We start from the raw sequence: 18073 nt of genomic DNA, 5'->3' as shown, positions 1-18073 counted from the left end.
CATTAATGTTAAATTTTGCAACTATTTCCTTCACAATGTATACAACCATGCATGCAATGTAGAACAAAACAGTCACCCGTTTTCTCGAACACACACGTGTCTTGATAAGTTTAATTACTGAAAATGATCCGTAGTTGCAGTTGAGACCAGGAGGATGATGAACAATCACTATCAACCATTGGATAAACACAAGGTTTACCTGTTACATTCAGTAGGTTGCTACGTGGCATCGATCTCCCCAGTTGGATTTTCATCTTGAACCGTAGAGTTAGAGTTTACAACAATTCGCTTGAAAATTACTTGCCGGTGGTGTCTTCCTCTTCATGACCTCTGCAATTCTACCATTAGTACAAAGAAAATATGTAATCTGCAGCTGATCTAACAAGTGACAATATATACTAACTACAGAACACTTATGAATTTGTTTGTTGAATCAAAATGACGCTACAATATTATGAATATATACACAATAATACCTCTGATTCTGGTTCACATGACGAAGTTAGCGAATTTGGGTGCGGCGGTGCTGGCGTGCTGCCCATCTGACCGTGGTTCATATACTCCGTATGACCGTATACACGTAGAATCATACTCGATTGATGCGCGGCAAGCCACGGCAACGGCCTGACGACTAGTAGCCGGCGACGATGTTCAAGTGCTCCATCGAGCGCAAACCCTAGCCGCCAGGTCGCGTGTAGCGTCAGCGCGGAATCTATTGAGTTTAGACTTGCATGAGCACCATGCGTGTGCCCATTCATGCTTCCGCATACGTGGCTTGATTTGATTGGAACAAAATAAGGCCCGGGCCTATCCCATTTAAATAAGGGTGGGGGGTGATTAGATTAGAAAGGAAAAAGAAAAAAAAGACAGCCGTAGGATGAAGTGGGAGCACGGATGGGAGAACGGAGAGGAAGCTGGCAAACCGGATCCGTTGCCACAGGCGCACGATGTGTGATTATGCGTGCATGTGCGTTGATCGATTACTTTTTTAGGTCGAGTCGATGGTGTGGATGCATACGTCCTTGGCCGTTGTTGACTTGTTGCAAATTCTTTTGGGCTTGACACTACGATTTTAGCCCATATGCTTTCCTAATGGCCGGTAATTAAACCTAATATCATTACTAGCCCCCGCTAGAACTTGTTGGGGGTGGCCGATCGGGGGGGACGGCCCCCGCTCGCCCCCCACTGCCTCGGCCTCTTGTGGTATTGGCGTCGAGGCTTCCGTGGCAACGATGATGGGTGTGCGATGTCGGAGACGCGGCAATGGTTGTGGTAGTCGGTCTTCTCCGGCGTGTTCATGAGGCTACCTCGAGTTGTTTTGTTGCGGTGAAGTCGGAGCTGCGGCGGCGGGCCCTTTGGCGACGATGACAGGCAGCAGGTGGTCTGTTCGGTGGTTTTCCGCGGCGCCAACCTTGCATAGTCCTACTTCGGAGCTATCTTTCCGAGTCGGGGATGTGTTGTCCTTGCGTGGGTGGCTGAGTTTTGCGCGGGGTTTCTTGTGTTTCACACAACCTCTATGGTGTGGGTTGGGTCGACATTTTTCTTCGGAGAAGTCGGAGTCGCTTACTCGGAGATTAGGGAGGGCGATGACACCTGCTGGGGAGAAGTGATGACGATGACACCGGTGTGTGATGCTACCGAGACCCTCTATGTGAGGTGTGTGTGGTATTATGCGTGAGCCGCTCAGCGGTTTGTGACGTTTTTCGACCGGTTTTCCGTTTATTAACCGGGCAACTCTCCTCTGCTGTATTAATGAGATGAGGCAAAGATTTTGCCTCCGTTTCAACAAAAAGGTACTCCCTCCGTTACTAAATATTTGTCTTTCTAGATATTTCAACAAATGACTACGTACGGAGCAAAATGAGTGAATCTACACTCTAAAATATGTCTAAATACATCCGTATGTGATAGTCTGTTTGAAATGTCTAGAAAGACAAATATTTAGGAACGGAGGGAGTATAAGTTATGAGTATTTATATTTTTGTGTTGCACATTAAAATTTATTTGCGTTGAACTTACATGAATTAATAATGGTGGCCTAGCTAAATATCTACTCGGGATAGAGACGAGTTGCCGCAGTCGTTATCGAAACGTAGAAAAGTATACGTGTATAGCCGACCGGACGAGCGTGAGATTTGGAGACTGTACACGCCGCAACAAGGTCCCTCTTGTACAGCTCAAACAGCAACAACGATAAATGGTGGCCACGTGAGGTGAAAAGTAAGGGTTGACGGACTCCAGGTCTTCGCTGCATGCGGTCAAGCCAAGATAAGCGTGAGGATTTGATATGAGATGCAAAAAAATTTAGGTGAAGATGACATGCAAGTGTAGTAGTGTACTGTAGGCTGCTGTAAGTGTCTTTTTAAACCCCTTGGGCCTCACCCAGCCGAGCATCATCCAGCTCGCTCACGCTTCACATCTCTCACGCTGGCCGGCCGGTATTCTGAGCTCCGACCTGAACCAACGGTACTTACTTGACTTTACTCTCTTCTCCATACTATTGTTCACGTAGTAGTAGTATGTTAAACATATCATTTTGTACTTTGCTCGTTGCGAACTACTACTAGTAATTCTGAGTATTCCACAGAGTAGCTTCATATTCTGAGTAAACGTTTGGCGTGGACCGAGGCCGTGATTTTACCATACTTCTTCCGATAAAAGAATTATATTATTAATTTACTTATTAACTTTTTTGGTAAAACTTTGATATATCATAATCTTTCATGACACTACAAAAATAGCAGAAGTAACAAAAAAGAAAATAGTAAACACCGTCTCAAGATGATACAATCACAAAGAGTTCATGTCCAATATGCGCACAATAAGATACACGCAATTTAATAAATCCAGCGACCCAATGGGACCTTCTATTTAGTCCCAATCTTTGGGTGGACAGCTTGGACAGTGCTTGGATAGAAAAGAGAACAACAAAAAATCACCCAACCTATCCCCTAATTTGTCTCCATATACCGTGATTATCCGTGAACCCCACACTCAGCACATATGTGGGGAGGAAATGGGCGATGTCCGAATGTTCGGACACAGTCCACCTCGGACCACTTTTTTTTCTCTCTCATTCCTCAACAATCATGTACATGTGTCCAGACAATATCGTGAACACCACTGCATGCACGGACAAATGGAGGCTCGGGACGGACATGTCCGGACCTTGTCTGAATGTGCCCGCAAAAAAAATGACGGTCGAATTAGCCAAATGAGGGTCAAATCAGACATCTTTCAACAACCACCTGAAAAGACATGATATCTAAGGTGCTAGAAGGCCGGTACGAATAGTAAAACTACCATTGTCCATACGAGATGAAACTAATTGCTTGCTCGCTCCAACTGGCTACAAGCCAGCATCAGTATATTGATCGGAGCGTAGTAGTGTTGTAAAGCAAGTAACAAAAAGTTTACCAAGAACCTTTCATTTTGATGCTTATGTTTTATATTTTGCAGGTAGCAATGGCCTCAGCGGCGCGTCCCAAGCAACCTAGGGCCCCCGCCATGCTTGTACTATTGGCATTGCTCCAGCTCTCTTTGGGCGCTAGCAAAATCAAGTGCGCAACAGTCCCTGATAATAGCACGGATGTGCTCTGGCTGCAAGCTTTCAGGCATGAGATCACTTCTGATCCCTCCGGATGGTTCACCTCCTGGAACTCCAGCACCAACCACTGCCAGTGGCCGGGAGTGAGATGCAGTCGTAAGCATCTAGGGCGCGTGGTGGCGCTCCGACTCTTTGGCCTGAACCTGACGGGCCAAATCAGCTCCTCCATTGGGAACCTTACGTTCCTCAGAACCCTGAACCTACACAGAAATGGCTTCTCTGGCCGGTTACCTCCACTAAACCATCTGCAAAAGCTTCAGGTCCTTGACCTGAGCATCAACCAGTTGAATGGTAGCATCCCAGATGCAATTACCAACTGTTCCAGCTTAAGGAAAATCTACCTTACTGGAAACATCCTAGTAGGCGAAATTCCTCCAAAAGTAAGCCTCCTCTCCAACCTCTCAGTTTTGGATCTTTCCAGGAATAACCTCGTCGGGATCATCCCGCCAATCCTCGGCAACATCACTACCATACGAGTACTCAGTCTTGCGTACAATAATCTGACTGGAAGTATTCCCAATGAGCTTGGGAAACTGACAAATATGTGGAAGTTGCTCCTAGCAGAAAATAGGTTGTCAGGTGGATTCCCACGGTGTCTCTTCAACCTTTCTAGTTCTCTTCAAGTATTACAGCTGGGGGAGAATATGCTAAGCAAGGAACTGCCTCCTAACATGGGAGACGACCTACCAAATCTCCAAATGCTTTTTTTGTATGACAACATGTTTGAAGGTCAAATTCCGGCTTCACTAGGCAATGCTACAGGGTTAGAATGGTTAGCATTAGAAAATAATAATTTAACAGGTATGATTGGAGAATGCATTGGGAAGCTAACACAGTTACACATTCTTTACCTCCAAGCAAACAGCTTCATTGGGCCATTGCCATCATCCCTTGGTCAGCTTACTCAGTTGGAAGAGCTCAATCTAGGAAACAATAAATTTGAAGGCCCTATACCACTCCTTGACCAGCTTACTCAGTTGAAATACCTCTATCTAGGAAACAATAAATTTGGTGGCCCTATGCCACCCACCTTAGGGAACTTGCAACAACTCCGGCATTTAGACCTTAGCCAGAACAATCTTGAGGGTAACATACCTATTCAGCTTGGCAGCCTTACATCACTCACCCGCCTATATCTTTCCTCAAACAAGCTTACTGGCAAAATTTCCTGATACTCTGGGAAAATTTCCTGATACTCTGTTCAAATGTCAGGATATACAAACCATTCAAATGGTCAAAACTTTCAGACAAATCTAGGAGGAGAGTCAAAAGTCTGAACATAGAGCTAGTCAGCTAGAGGTAAACTTTGTATGTAATCAGGTGTGAGAAACACCAAGCTTGACATGTAATTATATATACTCCAAGATTGTTATTGTTTTCTTTTTGGCACGCCGGCTCCAACATTGTTATTGTTGTTGTAGTGTTTCATTTCGTTTGAGAGTAGTCTCATCAGCAGTACATAATTTAGAAGCTGAGTGAACAAGTGAGCTTGATTAGCCAGGCCAGCTGCTAGGTGGCCGCCCTGCTGTTGCTGAAGCAGGGGAAGCAGGAGCAGCGAGTGAGTAGGAGCACTACGACACGGTGATCTGGTCGACAGCGAGCGTGTCTGTGGGGAACAGGCAGGAGACGGCGTGGCTGCCCTGCAGCGGCGTGCAGATCCCCTTGAACGGCGCGCCCTGGATGCCCTGCATCCTGGCCGCCTCCTTCCAAACCCCTGTGGCCACCCCATCCTGGTACCTGATGTTCTCCACCACCGGCATGGCCGCCTTGTCGTAGCCGTCGTCGGGGTGGGACTTGTAGTCACCGGTCATCCAGAACACGTGCTTCATCCCGTCCAGACTCATCCGCCGCGCGTACACGTCACGCACGTGCGCGCCGCAGCCCACCGCCATCTTGATCCGCACCGCCGACTAGATGCCCACTGTTGTGTCCTTGTATAGTTGTATACTCTGTCATTGTATAGTCCAATAGTTGTATACTCTATGTGGCCGGCACCTTTGTTTTTCCTTGGCTCCAAAGTTCAAATGCAGAGTGCTATCCTGAAACCTGTCATCATAACTGATGTTGCCTTCACCTTCATAGTCCTGTTTCATCAGAATCTACTTTCTTCATTCATGGAATGGCAAATAGTCAGCAAAAAATGCAGAGGTCCTCTGAAGTTTTGATCAATCACATCACAGGAGACAGCCATGTCTAACCAGGCTCTACTTTGTTGATTCAGGGAATGCAAATGATTAGCACGAAAGTGCCGCCACAAGAAAATTTAGAGAGAACCATGTATTATTTTATCAACAAAAGGGTTGACCAAAATGTCTTCTAGCACACAGGTGTCCATACCAAGACCAGTCAAGGCCAACCACTAGACTGCAGCAGTTACATGACAACTAGTGCAAATGATCTGGATCTGGATCTGGGGACATGACAGGTTCGCAAACATTTTTTGCTCGGCACATACATGTACCAGACATCACAAGTGTCCAAGATTGGCAAATCATTTGGCCCAACAGATGCAAACAGTGTCATCAAAGATTTGCAGATAACAGAGGGAGAGACAAACAGCCCAAACCATGCCTGGGACAAAACAGACCAACAGAAGCTTCTCATACCGACAGACACTACAGGGTTACATCGAAAATGAACACTATTCATATTTCAGAATACAATCAGTCGATGGCGCCCTCCATTGATAGACAAAGGAGCAAGAATTTAGCTATCATGTCTTTGGATCCAGATAAAGCCCCCTGAAGGCTTATAAATAGACAACCACGCAGGGAGCAGACATCAAGCATAAGTGCAAGCAAACAACCAAGGAAGTTCAGTCACAGACACCTCCTTCACCACCATGGGCGAGAGAGTATGTGCCAGCGATCTCGTCGGGGTCTACAAGGGCGAAAGGCCGAGCCGGGTTCAGCCGGCGCCGCGTCGTGGGCAAATAAAGCTGAGGATAGCGCACATCGTCGCTTCGGTGCTCCTCAGGACTGCGTCACAGCTTCCTGTTCTGGATCACAAGTGAAATGTCAGTGACTCTGTACATGTTAGGATTTGTTGTAAACCCGTTCCCCCTGTGTAACCGTCTTTACCAGTTTGAGAAAGTTGCTCCTCTTTCTGCACATCATGGTGTGGGCTTCATAGATGATGATGCTGTGGTTCGTTCTCGCTTTCCGTGCTTTGATCTTCTTATCTTGCATCCTTTGGTCCTCATTTCGATCATCACCAGGTTGTTTATCACCCGATTTGCTCTCGTCGTCAGATGTTTCATCTCTGAACTTGGCGAATAGTGATGCGTCGTTCATGAGACTCCTCGATGGCTTCATGCTGATGCCAAAACTGCTTCCGATAAATGTCCTCACGAAAAGAGATGCACCAGTCAAATATGTGGAGGCAGCTTTACACACTTTTTTTTTGTTTGGGCTGTTTGGAGAGGGTTGGAGAAAAGGAGAAGACTACTCAACAAGGCGGAAAAAATATCCCAGCATTCAACATGCAGCAATTTATACTATTTGTTTCCATTTCTGTTAAGCAGGTTCACTATGCTAATTAGCACTAAAATCCACGAATGGGCTGCCTAAACCTTGTCCACATGGCCACTTTCATGAGCCCAAAAGTACAAATGCCCAAGCTGCCAAGCCCACGATAAAAACATCTCTCTGTGACAGCAGGAAGCACAGCTCTCCTCCTTTAGTCCCACCTCGCCAACCGAGGAGGCATTCGAGCAGCTTAAATAGCCACCTCTGTAAAAGCTAGGGTTGGCTGCGTTAAGCGTGATACCTCTTGGCAGGGACGCCTTCGTGTTTATATAGAAAGAAGGTTTACAGGATATGGCGCAGGTAGTTGGTTGGTTATCAACTTGTCCTCTACTCCAAGCTACCTGGTGGGCCATGCAGACACGCTGAGCGCCCTGCTGGCAGACAAGAGTTTGGGGCCGGCGTCGACCCCCATGCCGCTGCTGCAACAGCACGCTGACCAGGCTGAGGTCCACCGTGCCAGCCACCAGGTGGCAGAAGGACAGAGCATGCGGTCGCCCACTTCCTCTCCGCTGATGACTGGAGCCATCACGGCGCCCGACATGTCGGATCCCAGGCTGCCGCATGCCACATCTGGAGACCACGCGCAGGAGGACACATGCATGCATGCAGGGGAGGGGCGCGCCTTGCCAAGAGAAGACCACCAGCCTGCAGGGGGCCGGAGCAACACCCCCATGCAGGCCAATGACGGGTTGGGCCCGCAGTTGGGTCTCGGGGAGGAAATACGCAGGAACGAGAACAACAACGCATCGGCTGTAGCGCTGCAGACGGAGCCCACGCTCCATAGCACAGACCCGCCCGTGCCCCTCACGCCTGGGTCAAACACTGCAGGATTTTTCAACAGCATCCGCGCGCCGATCGCCCCGCCGCTGCTACCGACGCCTACCACCGCCAACAAGAACAAGAGGAGGAACACCAGAACCCCAGGAACGGCGACGAGGAGGAGCAACAGGCTGCAGGGGAACAAGAAGCTCCTTGCAGGCGAGAAGATCTCCATCATGCGTCAGGCGAGACGCCTCGTCATGTCCAAGAGAGGCCTAGCCATCCCAGACCGAGGGGAAGCCAAGGAAGAGCGTTTGGAACAGTATGCCAGGGCTTTTGATGAGCCACTCTCCCCTGAGCAAATAAGCGCGCTCTCGGCTCTTGCAAAGACAGGGAAGAAACTGAAGCCGGCGGCGAAGGCACATGCCTGAACCAAGCAGGCTAGCTAATTGTCGATTCAGTTATCCCCATGGAAGCAAACATACTAGTGTGGAATGTAAGGGGGTTAAACAACCCGGCACGGAGAACGGTGGTGCGCAAGCTAGTGGGACAGCACAATGTATCCTTGTTATGTATGCAAGAATCAAAATTAGCAGTGGTGGATCTAGGGATTGTGAGAGAATGCGGGGGTGCAGAATTCAATTCCTTCGCGTATACCCCAGCAAGCGGCACAAGGGGAGGCATCATTGTGGCTTGGAAGGATGAGCAATTCCAACTACCTAATGTAATGATAAGGGACCAATTCATTGCTGTGCACGGAACTACAAGATCAGGAGATACCTTTGGTCTGCTGAAGAGTTTGCAGCAAAGATCGAGTTTTTGGCAGAGATGAAAGACACAGTCAGCAATTTCTTCCCGGCCGGCACCCCTGTCTTCTTAGGTGGAGATTTCAATCTCATAATGCAAGCTGCGGACAAGAACAATGCAAACGTCGACCGCCGATGTATGTCTGCCTTCCGAAACTTCATCAACGAGTTGCAGCTGAAAGAGCTATACCTACATGGTCGACGTTACACATGGTCCAATGAGCAGAGGCGAGCAACGATGGTTAAATTGGATCGAATCCTGTACAACGAGGAGTGGGACATGGCATTCCCAGGGTGTTTGCTGCAAGCCCTCTCCACAGAGATGTCGGATCATTGTCCACTGCTCCTTTCGTGCGATGCCGGCTTCCAACCGAACAGAAGATTCAGATTTGAGAACAGATGGGTCAAGATGGAAGGATTCATGGAGGAGGTGCAGAAGGCATGGCATGGAACCTGCCCTCGTGGAAACCCGATTGCTGTCTTCAACAGGAAGATGAAGGCTACTGCCAAGGCACTAGCAAAATGGAGCGCCCAACTCTGCAACAACATAGCACTCAAAACAGCTATCACAAGTGAACTGATCATGATACTGGACACGGCCATGGATCGGCGCCAACTCTCAGAGGCTGAACATGAATTTCGGAATGCATTGAAGATGCAAAGGTTAGGTTTGGCGGCAATGGAGAGGTCGCTCTGGAGGCAGAGATCCAGAGTTCTAAGGATAAAAGAAGATGATGCAGGCACCCGGTTCTTTCGCGCCAAAGCATCCGCAAGGCGCCGAAGAAACTACATCCACAGGATTGTTCAGGGAGACATCATACACACTGACCAAGAAGCGAAGATGGATGCTATCCATAGCTATTTTGAGGAGTTTCTGGGAACAAGGATGCCAAGGAATCACACCATCGACCTTTCTGCGATAGGCATTGAGAGCTCTGATCTAGCAGACTTGGAGACCCCCTTCACTGACGAGGAAGTGCTAGCCGCAGTAAAGGACGTTAATGGAGACAAAGCCCCGGGACCAGATGGATTCACAGGACTATTCTATCAGCAATGTTGGCACATCATCAAACCTGAGCTAATGGCAGCGATCAGGGCAGTCGAACAATTAGATGCCGCACAGCTCCGCCCCTTAAATACTGCAACGATGATTCTGCTCCCAAAGCGAGAAGATGCTGCTGGACCAAGGGATTTCAGACCAATATGCCTCGTTGATAGTTTCACCAAGCTTTTTGCGAAGATTTTGGCCAGCCGCTTGCGTTGCAGGATGGACGCACTTGTCAGACCTTGCCAAAACGCATTCATTAAGGCCAGAAATATACATGATAATTACATCTATGTCAGAGGGATTGCAAGGGCGCTACGACAAGCAAAGACCCCAGCCATGATGATCAAGCTTGACATCGAAAAAGCATTTGATACGGTGTCATGGGAATTCTTGCTGGAAGTTTTGCAGGCGAAGGGGTTCGGCAGGAAATGGTTGAATTGGATTTCAAATCTGCTTGCCACTCAATCCACTCGGGTGCTCATCAATGGGCAACTTTCCGAGCCAATTATTCATAGAAGAGGTTTGCGCCAAGGCGACCCATTATCACCGCTCCTCTTCGTCATCGTCCTGGACTGCATGGCAACAATGTTCGCCAAATCATCTCAAGTAGGGATTCTAAAGCCCATTGGCAACCAGAGATTGGCCTACAGAACATCCCTATACGCTGACGATGCAATTATATTCATAAACCCAGACATCCAAGAGATGAAGGCTGTTCAGGATATGCTAGACGCCTTTGGTACAGCTTCAGGATTGCGTACGAACTATGGAAAGAGCTCATTAACACCTATCTGCTGCGGAGGGATAGATATGGAAGCAATTGCCGGGGAGCTGGGCTGCCCGATCAAGCACTTTCCTTGCACATACCTGGGCATGCCTCTCTCTGACTGCAAGATCACTAGAGCTGACTGGCAACCGGCGCTGGATAAGGTCTACGGCAAGATGAAGGGATGGAAATTAGCTCACTTCTCCATGGACGCCCGGCTGAGCCTAGTGCAACAGGTCCTCTCGGCCATGCTTGTCTTCCAAATGATCGCCATCGACCCTCCGGTCTGGCTACGTAAAGCTGTTGATAAGGTCCGAAGAGGATTCCTTTGGGAGAGCAAAGAGGTCGCCCCGGGCGGGAAATGTTTGGTAAACTGGAGGGCCGTATGCAGACCGCGAGAGCTCGGAGGGCTCGGCATCACCAATATTGAGGCACAGAGCACAGCGCTTAGAATGAGATGGCTTTGGCAAACATGGACCGAACCTGAAAAGCCATGGCTGGGCTTGCCATTGCCCACGGATGAGCGTGTAAGGGCACTCTTCAATGCATCAGTGAAATTCCATCTTGGAAACGGCAAGAAGATAAGATTTTGGACGGAACCTTGGCTCCTAAGTGCAAGTTTGAACATTTGCCTCCCCGAGCTCTACAAACACTGCACAAGAAAGAAGCTCACGGTGGCAGAAGCAATCGGCGATGCAAGATGGACAAGACATATCAAAGCAAACCCCTCAGGCCAGGCCATCCAGGAGTTCACCACACTCTGGGTGCAACTGCAACATGTGGTGCTGACTGACGAGCCGGACTGGGTGGAATGGAAATGGACGGCTGATGGACGATTCACGTCGGCATCAGCGTATGCGATTCAATTCGAGGGATCGACACGGACTGAATTCAAACAGATCATCTGGAAGGCCGACGCACCCATGAAGTGCAAAATATTCTCCTGGCTGGCGGTGCTAAATCGATGTCTCACCGCCGACAACCTAGCCAAACGAGGATGGCCACATAATGCATCATGCAGTCTCTGCCAGAGGACGCCGGAGAGGGTATTTCACCTGCTCGCCTCATGCTCCTTCACCACGGAGCTTTGGCAGAGGGTGCTAAGCCGGTGCGGTCTACCGGCGACGCTGGCACCATCCGCAACCGCGGCAAATCTTCTAGAATGGTGGGACCAAAGCCGGTCCAAGGTGCCGAGGGACCATAGACGTGGATGGAGCTCGCTGGTGCAGTTGGTCTGGTGGACGGCATGGAAAGAGCGAAATGCACGGATCTTTGATAACAAGTTCTCGACGGGGATGCAGGTCTTCCACCGCCTGATTGAAGACATCGACACTTGGACGATAGCCGGCCGTAACAAGATCAACAACCTGCTGCATAGACCTCTAGAACCAGACTAGACATTAGGATACGGTATGCGGTGATGCACATTTCGTGCAAATTTTGTAACTAACAGACGTTGTCTTCCCTCTCTCATATTCAATGAAAAGCTGCACAGCAGCATTTTCGTCAAAAAAAAAAAGCTATAAACGAGATAGAGGTTATCCTAGCCAACAACCTGCGCCACAATTCTAATGTACACAATACGTTACATTGTCACGATACAACTATGGCCCTACTCTTTTAACATCCTCCCTCAATCTTAACATATCAAGGTTCAGATTGCGCTTGAAGGCCTGTAGTTGCTTCACTTGTAACGGTTTTGTGAACCCATCCGCGATTTGATCTCCTGTTGGAATGAACTGAATATCTAGTAGCTTTTGTGCAACTCTTTCTCGTACAAAATGGTAATCAATCTCTATGTGTTTCGTTCTTGCATGAAACACTGGGTTTGCAGACAGATATGTTGCTCCAAGATTGTCACACCATAAGCATGACACACCTGTTCTTCCGATGCCAAGTTCATCAAGCAAAGTTTCAATCCACATTACTTCAGCTGTTGCATTTGCCAAAGATTTATATTCTGCTTCAGTGCTGGAACGTGACACTGTAGCCTGTTTCTTTGCACTCCAGCATATATGGTTCGACCCAAGAAAGATTGCAAATCCTCCTGTAGATCTTCTATCATCAGGGCATCCAGCCCAGTCTGCATCAGAAATTGCACTCACTGTGGTTGAAGAAGACTTACACAATTTTAGCCCTGTGTTTGCACTCCCTTGAAGATACCTCAATATCCTTTTTACAGCCGTCCAATGTACAGAAGTAGGAGCATGTAAAAATTGACAAACTTTATTAACAGCAAAGGATATATCAGGTCTTGTTAGTGTCAAGTACTGAAGAGCACCAACTATACTTCTGTACTTGGTTCCTTCTTCTGGGCTCAGTAATTCTCCTTCATATAGTGACAACTTGTCAGTGATAGACATAGGTGTACTAGAGGGTTTGCAATCCTTCATACCTACTCGTTTGATTACATCTTTGGCATATTTTTCCTGAGTTAGCATAATACCTTCATGCAACTCTTTACCTCAATACCTAGGAAGTAATGTAACTCTCCTAGATCTTTGAGAGCAAACTTATTTTTCAGATTTGACAGCAATGCTGAGGTAGCCTCCTGTGAAGAGCTGGCAACAATTATGTCATCAACATAAATTAACATAAATATAATCACCTTCCCTTTCTTGAAGAAGAAAAGAGAAGTGTCACCCCTTGAAGGCTTGAAACCAAGTTGCTGAAGTTTTGTACTCAATCTTGAATACCAAGCTCTAGGTGCCTGCTTTAGACCATATAAGGCCTTGTCCAATTTGCACACATGATGCGGCTTTGAACCATTTTCAAACTCAGGTGGTTGTTTCATATAAACCTCCTCCTCGAGAACGCCATGTTAGAATGCATTATGAACATCCAATTGGCGAAGACTCCATCCCCTGGAGACAGCAATAGACAGAATAGGTCTAATAGTAGCAGCTTTAACTACTGGACTAAAAGTACCCTCATAATCAATGCCATATCGTTGTTTAAAGCCTTTAGCTACTAGTCTAGCCTTATATCTATCTATCATGCCATCAGGTCTCTTTTTAACTTTATACACCCATTTACAATCAATAATATTCCTCCCTCGCTTAGGAGGAACCAAACGCCAAGTTTGGTTTTTCATAAGTGCATGATACTCTACATTCATGGCATTTTTCCAATTATCATTTTCTAGAGCTTCGGTCAAATTTTGAGGCTCACCAGTAGCAGCAAAATTTGCAAATTTGAAGTTCTTATCATACCTTAGTGTCCCATCTTTGTAAACTGTGGGTTTTAAAATACCTCATTGTGCTCGTGTAGTCATCCGAGGAGGTGTGCTGGAGCGTACAAGCTCGGTAGCCGCAGAGGATCCCGATCCCGCCACAGCAGAATCAGCCTCGCCTGTCGCGTGCTCGGACGATGTTGGATCGCGCGCCGATGGAGCAGGAGAATCCGTCCTTGGCGAGTCGGCTGGCGCCACGTGACCATAGGCCAGCGCGCGGGAACGCCCGCCATCATTGCACCGCGCAGCGGGGGACACGCGACCAGGTTCAGGCCCACCCGCCTCATGACGAGTGGGACGCGGAGACAGAGAGCGGTCCGGCCCACCCGACCGGCCTGGAGACTCGTGCCAGACGGCGCCCGAGGAGTGGACACCCCCGGATCCTGGCGAGGGCAGCGTCAGAGGATCCGCCTGGGGATCCGTTCCCGTGTCAGCTCCAAAGTCAGTGCGACCAGGCGAATCCGCCTCGTGTCCGCTGCCAAGTGTTTCCTGTTGCTGCTGCATAAAATCACAAGCATTTGGGGTGCGGTTTTTTTCACTGCCATCTCCGTCAGTAGTAGGGCTATGTAACAAATGATCATCAGCATAATGTTCGTCCCCATGATCGGTAGGATTTAGTAACTCCGGATTCAAGAGAAGAATTTCTGCCCGAAGCCTTGCACCGGCATTTGGGTGTAGTGTAGAGAAGGGAAAGACGTTTTCATCAAAAATAACATCCCTAGAGATATACACTCGCCCTGTTGCAATATCAAGGCATTTAAAACCCTTACGAAGATTGCTATATCCAAGAAAAGTACATTGTTTGGAATGGAATTGAAGTTTGTGCTTGTTATAGGGTCGGAGATTAGGCCAACAAGCACACCCAAAAATTCTAAGTGAGGAGTAATTTGGCTTTTCATGGAATAATCGCTCAAGAGGGGTTTCAAACTTGATAACTTTGCTAGGAAGGCGATTGATCAAATATGTGGCAGCAATAAATGCCTCATCCCAAAATTTTAAGGCCATGGAGGCTTGGGCAAGGAGAGGCAAGCCTACTTCAACTATATGTCGATGTTTTCTTTCTGCTGATCCGTTCTGTTGATGCGCATGGGGACAAGATACGTGATGAGATATTCCTATCTTGGTGAAGAAGGAGTTGAGTTTTTTATACTCCCCTCCCCAATCTGTCTGAAGAGTAAGGATTTTGCGATTAAATTGTCGTTCAACAAGGTGCTGAAAGTCATGAAATTTTTGAAAAACTTCAGACTTGTGTTTGATCAAATAGATCCATGTGAATTTACTGAAATCATCAATGAAACTCACATAATATTTATTTCTGCCTACTGTTTCAACAGCAGGTCCCCAAACATCAGAGAAAATAAGTTCTAAAGGAAACTTGGATTCACTTATTGATTTTGGATAAGGCAACTGGTGACTTTTTCCCTTTTGACAGGCGTCACAAACAAAATCGTTATTGGAAAAACTAGCACAAGGGAGTTTATTCTGACTAAGAATTCTCCTGACAATGAGAGGATATGGATGACCTAAACGTCGGTGCCATCTATCCGAAGATATTTTGGTGGAACTGAGCATCTGCTTCTGGACGTTGGATCCCTTGTGCTTGACGGGGTATAGACCACATCTACCCCTGCCTTGAAGAAGTACCTCCCTCGTTCCCCGTTCCTTAACAAGAAAAGGATGAGTGAATCTCACAAAATGCATCATTGTCAAGTGCAAGACGACTAGCAGAGATTAGGCTCTTGCTAGCTTCTGGAACATGAAGGATATTATTTAGGTAAAGATCACGATCAGGGGTACGAATAGCTGAATGACCAACATGTTCTATAGCCATACCTGACCCACTAGCAGTGTGGATTTGCTCGTTCCCGGTGTAGCGGTCGCGTACAGTCAACTTCTCAAGGTCTCCTGTGATGTGATTGGTGGCGCCGCTGTCAAGGTACCAGTTGGTATCCACCCCATATTGAGGTGCTGCCAGGTTCGCCGTCCTCTCTTCTCCTCCTTGGTAGGCTTCATCATGGTGTTTCCAGCACTTCCACGCTGGATGACCTAGTTTGCCACAGATCTGGCACTGGATCCTAGGTGCAGGGGCATTGTTGTTGTAGTTGCCCCCACCACCGTTGTTGTTGTTGTAGTGGCCGCCTCCTCCTCGTCCACCGCGACCGCCAAATTTGATGTAGGGGCGGCCACGGTCACCACCATTGTTACCGTTGCCGCCACGGCCACGGCGACGGTCACCACGCCCGCGGCCTCTGGTGGCAGCGTTAGCGGAGGACTGCGACACTCCACCACGAAGCTTTATCCGCGTCTCGAAGCTGATGAGCTGCGAGAACAGCTCAGGGACGGTGATCGGCTCCACTCTGGAGCACATAGCAGAGACCACAGGATCAAACTCCTCGTCCAGGCCAGCGAGGATGTGGGAGACGATGTCATCGTCGTCGATCTTCTTCCCTGCAGCAATGAGTTCATCGCACAGAGACTTGACTTTCCCGACGTAGTCGGTGATGGAGGAGTTCCCCTTCTGCAGATTGGCGAGGGTGATGCGCACCAGCGAGGATGTGGGAGACGATGTCGTCATCGTCGATCTTCTTCCCTGCAGCGATGAGTTCATCGCACAGAGACTTGACTTTCCCAACGTAGTCGGTGATGGAGAAGTTCCCCTTCTGCAGATTGGCGAGGGTGATGCGCACGTTGACCGTCTGGGCACGAGTGTGAGACGCAAGCATATCTGCAATCGTGTTCCAGAGTTCTGCCGACGTGTGACAGGTAGTGACCTGGATGGCCATCTCACGGGGCAGAGTTGTCAGAAGGTAAGAAAAGACTTGCTGATCTTGAGCGTACCAGGTCTGGAACTCCGGGTTGGGCTTCTTCGTCTTGGTTTTGCCGTCAGATGAGGTTACTTCAAGGTGCATGGGTGGCACCAAGTGATCGACGTCGAGGTACTGCTCCATCCGGGCTCCTCTGATCGCCGACAGAACCGTCGCCCGCCATAGGGCTTGGTTGTTCTTGCTGAGCTTCTCTGAGACGGCGTGTACAAACGGAGAGGATGGGAAGGAGTTTGAAGGTGCCGCCATGGATGATCTCGGAAGTGCTCTGATGGCCATGTAAAAGCTAGGGTTGGCTGCGTTAAGCGTGATACCTCTTGGCAGGGACGCCTTCGTGTTTATATAGAAAGAAGGTTTACAGGATATGGCGCAGGTAGTTGGTTGGTTATCAACTTGTCCTCTACTCCAAGCTATACACGAGATAGAGGTTATCCTAGCCAACAACCTGCGCCACAATTCTAATGTACACAATACATTACATTGTCACGATACAACTACGGCCCTACTCTTTTAACAACCTCCACCTGCTTCATTCGCCGAGCTCAGTTGCGAGAGCTTGTAACCCAAGTGGGGGCATTAAGATGATGTGAACGCTGTTGTAGTGCTGCAGGCCTGGTTTGGGTGTGCTACTGCTGGCCTGCCCGTTCCAAGTTGCGTAGTGGACCGGCTAGGGCCTATGCGAAAGCTGGGCCTCACGGTCCATAATGTGGTAGGCACAGCGTGAGGCTGGCTTCACAGAGCAGCGACAACTGCCCACTTCCAACGATGGAAGGATAACGGGCCGTTGCACTCCTTGGCCACTTGGGCCTCGCAGGCTACTCCCCGCGACACCCGTGTGCTCCCGGCAGTTGGGAGAACGTGCTCTGCCTCGCCGCGCCCCTATCCGTTTGACTGTTTTTGTGTACTCTGTGACCTGCATCCATTCCTCGCCTTTTCCTTTACGCAGATCATACTTCTCGTTTCGCGATTCATAAAATGCAGGTGAATGATCTATCATCAGAAGGTTGACTGGAATGTCATCCATGGGGGCAGGAGATCACACATACATACAGATACATAAGAGCAGTCAGTGCAAATGATTAGCAACAAAGTGCTGGGAGGAACCTTCTGATTGCCCCCAATGAACAAGCATGACCACAGATCGATGCTTCTTCATAGGCAGATTACTTACTAATGCTCTGGATCCGGGGACATCACAGGTTGGCAACCATTAAGTCCTTGCTCTGAACGTGCATCACATGTACCTGAGATCACAGGTGTCTAAGAATCGCAAATTTATCCATCGCATCCGGTGTAAGATTTGCAGATAAACACAGGGATAAAAAGGCCGAAATCATGCCTGGGACAGAACATATCAACAATCAACAGAAGCTTCTCATACCAAAAATGCTTCTGATAAACTGCTTGTTGACCCACCTGCATCACTCAAATATGTGGAGGCAGCTTTACATGCAGTAAAAATATCACTCAAATATGTCTGGGCTGTTTGGAGAGGGTTGGAGAAGA

General features: G+C 48.3%; 1 protein-coding gene and 1 pseudogene across 1 annotated transcript; one reads left to right on the top strand and one right to left on the bottom strand.

Annotated features, from left to right (window-relative positions):
* Positions 1-3465: 3465 nt before the first annotated feature.
* Positions 3466-4992, top strand: LOC119284360 (leucine-rich repeat receptor-like serine/threonine-protein kinase At1g17230). The gene has a single exon (XM_037563515.1). The coding sequence runs from the start codon at positions 3466-3468 to the stop codon at positions 4777-4779; it is 1314 nt and encodes a 437-aa protein (XP_037419412.1). The 3' UTR covers positions 4780-4992.
* Positions 4993-16049: 11057 nt separating this feature from the next.
* Positions 16050-16188, bottom strand: LOC119290312 (annotated as a pseudogene).
* Positions 16189-18073: the final 1885 nt, after the last annotated feature.

Source organism: Triticum dicoccoides, chromosome 4A (genome assembly GCF_002162155.2).
Source record: "Triticum dicoccoides isolate Atlit2015 ecotype Zavitan chromosome 4A, WEW_v2.0, whole genome shotgun sequence".
In the NCBI taxonomy this organism is placed as follows: Eukaryota; Viridiplantae; Streptophyta; class Magnoliopsida; order Poales; family Poaceae; genus Triticum; species Triticum dicoccoides.
The sequence above is the reverse complement of the archived record's forward strand: the minus strand, read 5'-3'. Positions and strand labels throughout refer to the sequence as shown.